This window comes from Kryptolebias marmoratus, linkage group LG17 (assembly GCF_001649575.2).
Source record: "Kryptolebias marmoratus isolate JLee-2015 linkage group LG17, ASM164957v2, whole genome shotgun sequence".
Taxonomy (NCBI): Eukaryota; Metazoa; Chordata; class Actinopteri; order Cyprinodontiformes; family Rivulidae; genus Kryptolebias; species Kryptolebias marmoratus.
In genome coordinates, this window is record NC_051446.1 from 15,614,926 (window position 1) to 15,624,546 (window position 9,621).

At 45.0% G+C, this 9,621-nt stretch overlaps 1 protein-coding gene across 2 annotated transcripts in view; it reads right to left on the reverse strand.

The window, feature by feature from the left end:
• Positions 1 to 3,642: 3,642 nt before the first annotated feature.
• Positions 3,643 to 9,621, reverse strand: part of doc2a (double C2-like domains, alpha) — a 29,792-nt gene continuing 23,813 nt past the window's right edge. For both annotated transcript variants that reach the window (XM_025010291.2, XM_017437517.3), the window contains exons 8-11: positions 9,240 to 9,439; positions 5,938 to 6,019; positions 5,647 to 5,743; positions 3,643 to 4,053 (exon numbers count right to left, since the gene is read on the reverse strand). In XM_025010291.2, the coding sequence (XP_024866059.1) occupies positions 3,917 to 4,053; positions 5,647 to 5,743; positions 5,938 to 6,019; positions 9,240 to 9,439 (516 nt within the window). In that variant the 3' untranslated portion in view covers positions 3,643 to 3,916. The remainder of the gene's footprint in view (positions 4,054 to 5,646; positions 5,744 to 5,937; positions 6,020 to 9,239; positions 9,440 to 9,621) is intronic.

The window sequence follows — 9,621 nt, forward strand, 5'->3', positions numbered from 1 at the left end:
GCCCAGGGAGCATCCTTACCAGATGCCCAAACTACTTCAGCTGGCTCCTCTCAATATGGAGGAACAGCAACTCTACCTCAAGTCCCTCCTGGAGAACTGAACTTCTCACCCTGTCTCTAAGGGAGAAAACTCATTTCAGTCTCCCGTATCTGTGACCTAGTTCTGTCGGTCACGACCACAGGTGAGAGTAGAAACAGAAAGTTTTGCCTTGCAGCTCAGCTCCGTCTTCACTGAGGAAACAAACGAACCAAAGCTCTCAGGTTCTGGTCACTCACACCTCGGGTGTCTGAGCTGAAGCTGAGCGGTAGAGGGCAGCACGGCGCCGCCTGCGTGCGTCTGTCCGCCGTTTGGACGAGCATCAAGGCTGTTCCAAGCGGGCCGTAGGGGCTGAACAGACACCGAGGACGACACGGACCACGCCGACGCGGCGCTGACGTGGCTTTACTCTAAAGGAACAGAAACACGTGACACCCACCAGGAGTCTGTGGGTCTCTTTAATGTGACACAAACAAAGACTAACTGCCAGTGTTTACATTTGTTGAGCAGAATTTTCTTCTTAATGCTGGCTTTGCAGGAAGTGAGTGAATCTACCTGCAGAGAAACAGAAAACCTCGAGCTCTGTGTGTTTCTACACACAGGGTTTAATTAAACAGCTTTAGAAGATTAGTTGAAATGTAATCAGAGCTTCGGGCGCTTTATGGGGTCCATCATGAGACCACTTCAGCCCCCCCCCACCCTGCTGTTTTTATCTCAGCCCAGGCAAAGTGCTTATTATGCCTCCATAATCATTAAGAGAGGATCCACAGCTCTACTCCTACAAGTTGCCAAATATAGCTTGTAGTTTTCCTCTAATCTACATCCGTTTCCTTATTTTATTTTTTTGACACGTGATCAAGCGTGGCGTCGTTTTCAGGGTTTGATCAAAATGGCCACAGCTTCAGGCGTTGGAACTGCCTGAAACTCCCCCCATAGGTCTTTGCCAGTTCCTTCTCGCTGGTTGCGTTTTGCTTGATTTGATGTTTTTCTTTTAATGTTGTGTAACGCTCAAGAGTTTGGACGTGGACGCGCTCGCTCTGGTTCTCTCCTCGCGTTTCCCCGAGTGACAGACGCTGCTGTCAGAAACAACACACTAAGACGGAGCAGGAGGAGTCAAAGTGCGCCGAGGCTCAGGGTGAGCCTCACAACGAGCCCGCGGAGGCTTCAACCCTGACCTTTGACCTCTGACCTGCCTGCCGGACAGCTCAACTGAGCTAAGAGCGGTCTGTGAAAAAGTGATGAGGGAAAGATATGAAAAGGACAAAAGGAGTTTGGAGAAACAAAGACTCGTTCTGTCGTCGTATAACAGCTCATCTCACTCATGTGGATGTTGTTTCCTGAACTTTACGGCTTCAGTTTCCCTTCACAGCTTATTGTTCTGCCACAGATGTTAGAACGTAGTCCTGACTGGCCAAAGGGAGCTGCTGGAGCTCCTGTTTCTCACAAACAAGCAGAAAACTCGACGTGAATAAGAAGAAAACAATCTGCAGAGATGTTTGTGCCTGTTCTAAAAAAAGGCAGACCTTCTTGTAATCTTTTAAAATCTGTTTAATCTGTGGGTTTTCAGGCTCTCTTAAGTTCTAAAGTTTGTGTCATTTTCTGTCCTATAAGGATCGTGAACAAGAGGAAAACTAAAGAAGACGAGTCACAGATAAGAAAAAGCAGATGAAGAGTTTCTAAAAGTAATTTATTTTCTGAAATAAGGAGGTTGGAATCTACCTTGACACAGCTAATAGCTCTTTGGAATTCACTGTGTTGGTAATAAAATACGATTTTATGGGTTATTTTAGGTGTTTTTATAAATTCCACCAAAGAAATAGGCAGTGTTTGTGTCAAAGAGCCCATTTAAAGAGGGTTCTTTGCTAAATCATGTGCTGACGCAACACTAGTTCACTCCTTGAATTTTAGGGGGGCTTAAAGAATAGTTTGGTCGTTTTTTAAAGTGATATTCTGTCAGCAGTTAGTACCTCATCAGAGCACGGAGTGTGGACAAAAGGGCAAAAGTTTATTAAAATAGTAATAATGTTAAAAAACTACGTTTGAATTGGTCAGGCAGGGGGCCAACACTGGGTAAAAACATCAGCTAAAGTCCAGGGAAAACAGCCGAACTACGATGAGTCCGATCAGGCAGAGAGGAGGCTGCAGACGCAGGTCCAGGACACTAGGGGGCAGTATAAGCTTTATTGGTTCGCCATCAGGCTGTGCATAAATATCAGAGTCACAGAGGCCACTTTGGAAACAGGGTGCAGTTATATTAGAAATGTTAAAGCGTACACAAGAACCAGATAGAAACGTTTTATGAAAACAGACAAATAACCCCATCGATATATATTTACATATAAACACAACCCCACAGATAAAACCTGCAGCTGGCTCAAAGAATCAGAGGACAGAACTTCACCAGACAACACCGTTTTGTACACACGATGCATCGAACGACGACCATGCACGCCTCACCACAAAACGCCGCCACCGCCGCAAAAGCCTCCTGGTTGCTTCCATCGCCATTATCGGCTCCGAGAGTGAGAGATCGTGAGGCGGAATCAGGTCAGCGGGTGTCAGCGACGTTGAACCACTGTGACAGACGTAAAACCTGCTAAAGGTACTTACCGCAAAGTCTAAAACCGAACATAAACAGCAGAAATTCGCCGAGGGACGGGAAGGACGGCTGACTTTCAGTGTTTGTCCAGGTATTTAAAGAAGAAGAGACACAAGGAGGAGGACAAACAGAAGACAGGAGTGGGACAGACAAAAGGACACATGAGAACACATGAAAAAAAACAAAGAGGAGGGACGGGGGGACAGAAAACAGCAATGTGGATACACAAGAAAACAAAAAACTACATACATCCACATGGGGGACATGAAAAGGTCCAAAGGACACACAAGGGGACATGAAAAGGTCCAAAGGGGACATGAAAAGGTCCAAAGGACACACAAGGGGACATAAAAAGGTCCAAAGACACACAAGGGGACATGAAAAGGTCCAAAGGACGCACAAGGGGACATGAAAAGGTCAAAAGGACGCAGAAGAAGACATAAAACGGCTAGAAGGACACACAAGGGGACATGAACTACGTAAAAGGATGCTTAGGGTGCAATAAGAAGACGAAAAGGACAGGGACAAAACACAGCAACAAGGAGACAAAAATGCAGCAAGTACACAGAAGTAAATATGAAAGAGACGAAAGGTTTGACGGACGAGAAGGGCTGTCCATTCATTTAAAAATAAAATAAAATAAAAGTTAGAAACCCCAGAAGTCAAAGCAGGAACATGTTTCAGCAGGAGAACAAAGACGTCACAGCTGGCAGCTGGTGACAGATGTTGCTCAGGAGTTCATTTAGAGACACATTAACCATCAGCAGGAGACAAACTCGGAGCGTTTTGTTCTCCAGGAGTTCTCAGTGAGAACCGACGAGGAACAGAGACTCCACCCACACCAACCATCCACACCAGAGCCTCTCATCTCATCCCACCGTGTCCAGCGGCGTCCGTCAGGACCGCCCCCAAATCTCTGGAAGCATCTGGGAAAAACATTATTGCAAGGGGAGTGTGTGTGTCAGTGTGTGTGTGTATGTGTGTGAGACAGGTGGAGTCTTAATGTCAGGAGTTAATGAAGAGGATTTATTAAAAGCAAGCAGCGCTGACGTGACGGACGACATGAGTCAAACTGCAGAATAATTAAAGAGCCGAGCCTCGTCTGAACGCAGCGCAGCGTTTCTTCTGACGTTAGGAAACTAAGCTCCACCCACACCCAACAGCCCGGTCGTCCTGGGGGACGTCACGACCCCCTTCAGTGACGCAGAGAAAGTGGAGTACGAGTCCGCCGCGCAGCAGGTGTTGGTGGGGTGGGCGTGCGGTGTGGGGGCGGGGCTTGGTTCAGTCCTGCAGGGTGGAGCCGGGCAGCTCGTTGGTCAGGGTGTGCCAGCGCTCCACCTTTCTGCCCTTGTTCTTCAGGCAGTCGATCCAGTGCTGCAGGGTCTCCCCCTGGGAGTGGCAGCCCAAGGAGACCCCCCCTGAGCAGAGCACAGACACAGAGCCATCAGGAAATAATATCTCATGAACCCCTGCTCGAACTCTCACTGGGTGTTCTCCTTAGAATTTGGAGCCAATCCGATTCAAGATGGCTGCCACATCCAGCTGACCCTTAACGGATTTTCAGGAAACTTTCAGGAAACGGCAAACATGGTAAAAGGAACCGGTCAAGGGTCAAAGGTCACAGATCAGCCCGTGCACTAACTCTGCAGCTGGACACCTTTTAGGTCAAGAGTGATCACCGTTGATTTCAAGGTGATGGGGTTAAAGGTTAAGGTCATAGGTGACTTTGTGCTCTAACTGTGCAACCATGTAAGGGAGGAAAATGAACGGCACTGTTGGATCTCTAAGGTCAAAGGTGATCATTATTGATTTCAAGGTTCATGGGGTCAAAGCTCAAAGGTCAAAGGTAACCCCTTTGATAAAAACCTGTCTCTGCTCCTACATGTGACCCTTAAGTTGTCTCCACCAATGAGGTTCTGTTTCCAGTTCTGTCTGTCTGTCTGTTCTGCTCTTTATATTGTTCAAATTCATTTCTGGTTTTGGATTATTCACAGTAAACAGACGTTCTCGTACCGCAACTGTGTCTGATGTTCATAAATGAATTTGGACACGTTCCAGCTGCGTTCACAGAAGTGCTAAAGAGTCTGAACGTCGTAAAGCGGTCCTAATAAAGATGACTCGCACCTGCTTTAATGGGATCCTGACTGGGGGGGGGGCAGAGGTCAGACTCTGTCAGCCAAAGAGGAGAAAGTGGAAATCACAAATGAAAAATTAACGAGTGCGGTCGGCCTTGACACCTTCTCCTGACAGCCTGCACACGTTTCCGATTCAGGTCTTACTTTCCCTGTCATTACATCGTATTAATAAATCTGCTGTAAGAAGCTGCTCGTGGAGACTTACAGCCTGAGCATGGAAGGTGTACTTTGACTCAGTGTTAAAGTTCATTTTTGTCTCACGACATTACTGCAGCTTCTGCAAAAGTAAAACAAAAAACAACATCTGTGTCCTGTTTTGAAAAAGATTTAGTAAACAGCTGGTTCTCTACGTGGGAGTTCTTGTCTTCAGAACAGCCAAACTATCTACTGCTGTTATGTAAGATACAGGAAGTCTTCAAAAAGATGCAATTTATTTATAAGAAGTGACAAAAATATATCCTTACATCACTTATGCCTACGCAAAGAGCAAGTAGCCAGCAGCTTGACTCAAACCTTCAGTCGTTTTTGGGGCTTTTAGCCACGAGCTAAACTCTCGGCAGCGTACCAAAATATCTTCGGCAGCATCTGCGGCGGTGTGCCCTTTTTCTTTTTAATCGCCACTACGGCAAAAAAGCAAAAAAAAAAAAAAAGGTTTTTGCTCACGTCTGTGCCCTAAGCAAGACGTCAGGTGGAAACTCTCAGAAAATAAGTTATCGGCCAAACATCTGCAAACACCTGATATTTGTAACAAGACTGTGCGTCGTGGGATTTTCAAGGTTTGACCAACAGAAGACTTCTCGATCTCTGGCAGGAAAGGCAGCGGGCGACATGCATTCCTTCGAGGAATAACAGGCCTTCAGTTTGTCGTAAACTCACCGATGAAATCATTAGACTTCCCCAGATCGTAGTCCCACACTGTGACCTCCAGCGTCTTGTTGGCTATCTCTGCGAAGGAGATTTCATAGAAGAACTCCTGGGTGAGAATAAAGACATCAACAGATCATTTAGCTTTTCTCTAATGATGGCAGACAACAGGTAAACTCTGATTACCTTCCAAAAAAAGAAACATCAAGAGGAGAGCCTTCATGATTTATTAGAATAGCCTAAATGAGCTGTCTTGTTACAGTCGGCTCAAAGCACACACAGACGCAGAAACATGGACGTCACCTCGTTAAACTCTGGGTTCAGAGTCTTTTTTATGACCGCTGTTTTGTGCTTGGACTTCTTCTGAACATCCGGCTTCAGGTACCTGAAACAGAACGAGTCGCCGTCACATGAGAGACCGGTCAGCAGGAAACGTAAAGGGTAGCAGCAAATGCCAGGACGAAAGGTCACAGCCTGGTCATACATCAACAAAGTAATTATGTTGGATTAAATGACAGATTTACTGCTTCTACCTGTCGTTTTATTCCTGATGACCTCTTCTGTGAGGAACGAGCTGCAGAAAGTCTTTTTTAAAGGAGAGTTATAACTTATTCATTTTATATGTCATTAAAATATAGTTTGCTATACTATTAGCAGGTACTTCATAGCAGGAGCTACTTAGCTTAGCATAGCATATTTAGCATAGCTTAGTGTAGCAAAGCATAGCGTAGCTTATTTAACATAAATTAGTGAATCTTAGTGTAGCCTAGTGTATCTTAGCATTGCTTAGTATAGCTTATTTAACATAGCTTAGTATAGCTTAGCATAGCATACCTTAGCTTATTTAACATAACTTAGCATGGTTTAGTATAGCTTATTTAGTGTAGCTTAGCGTATTTAACATAGCTTAGCATATCTTAGCGTAGTTTAGTGTAGCGTAGCTTAGTGTATCTTAGCATAATTTAGTGAAGCTTATCTTATTTAACATAGCTTAGTATAGCTTTGCATAGTTTAGTTTATTTTAGCCAAGTCAAGAAACAACTTTTGTTTTATACTCAAAGATTTAAAGAACACTTAGCTAAGCTAAGTTAAGCTAACTGGTTATAGCTTCTCATTTATTATGAACATACTATATGAAAATTAGATGTCCTAATCAGAAATAAACGGACAAATCTTTTAAAACAATTCCAACAGTTTCCTTTCACAGAATAAGCATTCTATCAGTGCTAGTAATGAGCTTCTCTGTCTTCCCTGTGTGAGGACTGATTAGCACAACAGCACAGATTGAAAAGGCTCGGTTTCTCAGGCAGCCATTAGAGTCGCAGGATATTTTTAAGCCAGCTGGAAGGAGCGTGGCAAAATCACTATTCCCATTTGTTTTTCCACCCACAGCTCCGAATGCGTATGTTCCCACACGCTCTCAGACACAACAAAGCATCTGTGAAGAAGCTCCTGCCAAAGGGCAAAGATGTGCGCAAGCATCCAAAATGAAACCAGAAGCGTGATGTGCGGCGTTGACGATGTCAGAGAGGGATGAGTAGGTTTCATGCTCAGGAGAGAGAGAGAAAACTCGAGTTTGAGGCGCGAGGGAGAAGAGAAAACAAATTGTTGAACTGAGGTGAGGTGAGACGATCTGCTTCATGATCAATTATCAAATATTACATGTGTCCACAACCCAGTTTCCCCACGTTAAAGTGTAAAATGTAAATAAAAACAGAATGCAACGACTCGCAAATCTCTTAAGAGACGAGTTGGAGCAACAAAGGGCTGTAAAAGGAAGTGATACGAGTAAGAACCAGCTGGAGGAGCAGTTAATTATGTTAATTAGTAACAGGTCAGTGAGAGCAGTGGGGATTGAAAGAGCATTCTAGAGAGGACGTAAAGATGGGCAGAGGTTCAGCAGTCTGTGAAAAACTGCAAATAGAAACAGTGGAACTATTTGATGCTAAACCTCAGACCGCATCCATCACAGCAGCAAGAGTCCAGGAGCTGAACTGAGCTGCCTGCAGTGTTGTTAGATTTACTCTGTTCCAGTGAAACATGGGCTGATGAGATTTGAGTTTTTATTTACATTTTACGCATTTTATGTCCCAACTTTTGAGCTTATCCATCGTGTGTAATTACCTCATCCCTCATATAAATGAACTTAACACGTAATCAGGACACGTAAACACAGTCATACAGACGTTTAGCTGATTTAACTCATCTTTCCTAGCTGACACACCTCTCTGTGACAACACAAGGATTTTACAGCTCATTGATCAACGTTGTGTTCAGGGACCTTCCTGTCGTTTCTGACAGACACAGGGACAAACGTTGAGCTGCTCCTCTGTCATCAGTGAGTGATGAAACGCTAAAGCACCTCATGATGAGAACATCACCGTCACCCGGTTCTCCTAATCCTGCATCTCCTCCATGACAGGATGCATCTCTAACCTGACATCTGTCCACTTAGAATTGATAAATACGTGACACTGTCTGTCCAAAATGTCTTTAAAGTGGTAATCTGTCGCCCTGTGTGAGGTTAACTCAGGTCTTCTGGTACTAAAGCTGATCCGTGGAGTGGAGGTGATCGAAGACCAACCACAGGCGTTACAGTGAGGTGGACCTCAGAGGTCATCCTGCAACCAGTCGGTCCGTCAGTCTGAGGTGTGTGTTCTGTCTGCATCGATCATCTACAGCCACAGGAAGGTCTGACGTGAGCTTGGATCCCGTTCAGACCCAGTCTTGCTGCCTGTGCTGAGCTGCTTGCTGCCAGAGAGAATTAAAAATGAGCCAAAACTGAACCTGGGTCGCTTTGATTCAACTAAAACAAGAACCGACGATTCCAAATTTGCTACATTTCTATTTGACTGAACATCAGAGGGACTAAATAAATCTGTGATGAAGTAACTGCATCCTTTCTTCTGGCTCATGGGCCGAGTCAAACAGCAGCAACCAGGGATTTAAAGGATCTTATAAGCAACCAGTTTGTTTGGGGAACGAGGATCAGAATAGACCGGTTCTGAAGCCCCCGAGGTTCTCTGTACTAAGACTCAATATAAAAAAACAGGATCTGTTCTGATGATTTCACACTCTTACCTTCCTGTTCCTGTTCTTTTAATGTTTTATACGTTTTTGGCAGCTGAACTGCTTCTGTGCACTTTGTGTACAGAAGCAATTTAGCCAATAATCTAACGTTCGGCTCATTTAGGAGGTGGTGCTGTGACTTTTATACTTTTCAGAACATTTAACTTTATTTACAAAATGTTCCTTACAGAAATACATTAAGATCTCTTTACCTCCTTTAAAACAGACTAGCTAAAAGTAGCCCATTGCAGCTTTTAGCTAACCTTCTGCTACTTCAGCTGCCATTTTCCTACCTTTAGCTAGCCCTCTGCTATTTTAGCTAGCCTTCTTCTACTTTAGCTACCATTTTGCTACTTTCAGATAGTATTTTGCTACTTTAGCTTTTATCCAGCATCTTTCTACTTTTAGCTAGTGTTTTGCTTCTTTTAGTTCCTGTTTCGGTTCAGTTTCTCCTTCAGTGACTTCCTCCCGTCACTCCCGTCTTCCCCCCACCCCCCAGCGCGTCCCTCTGGCTTGGCGCTCGCCGCCACTCTTACGTTTTAACGTAGGGGTCGGAGAAGCCGTTGACGTCCATGGCTGCCAGGTGGGCGCAGCGCCTGACGCCCACACACAGCCCGCCTCGCGCCCTCTCCTTGGCCTCGCCCTTCAGGTCGCCGGCGTCGCTCGGCGGGAGGAACTGGAGGCAGAGCAGCAGGCGGCCTCGCTCCTCCAGACTCCTCTGCTGCTCCGTCTCCCACTGAAGGACAGAAGGGACACAAACAGGAAGGAGGAGACGTGAGCTGATGGTGCTTACAAATCTTATGTCACTGTTGACTCTCTGTACTGCAGCTACAGGTTTTCATGTTTTATTTCCTGTCTAACAAATTAAAGACAGGAGGCTCAGAGGGAACATTTCTTTTTATTTGTTTTTTTTTTTTT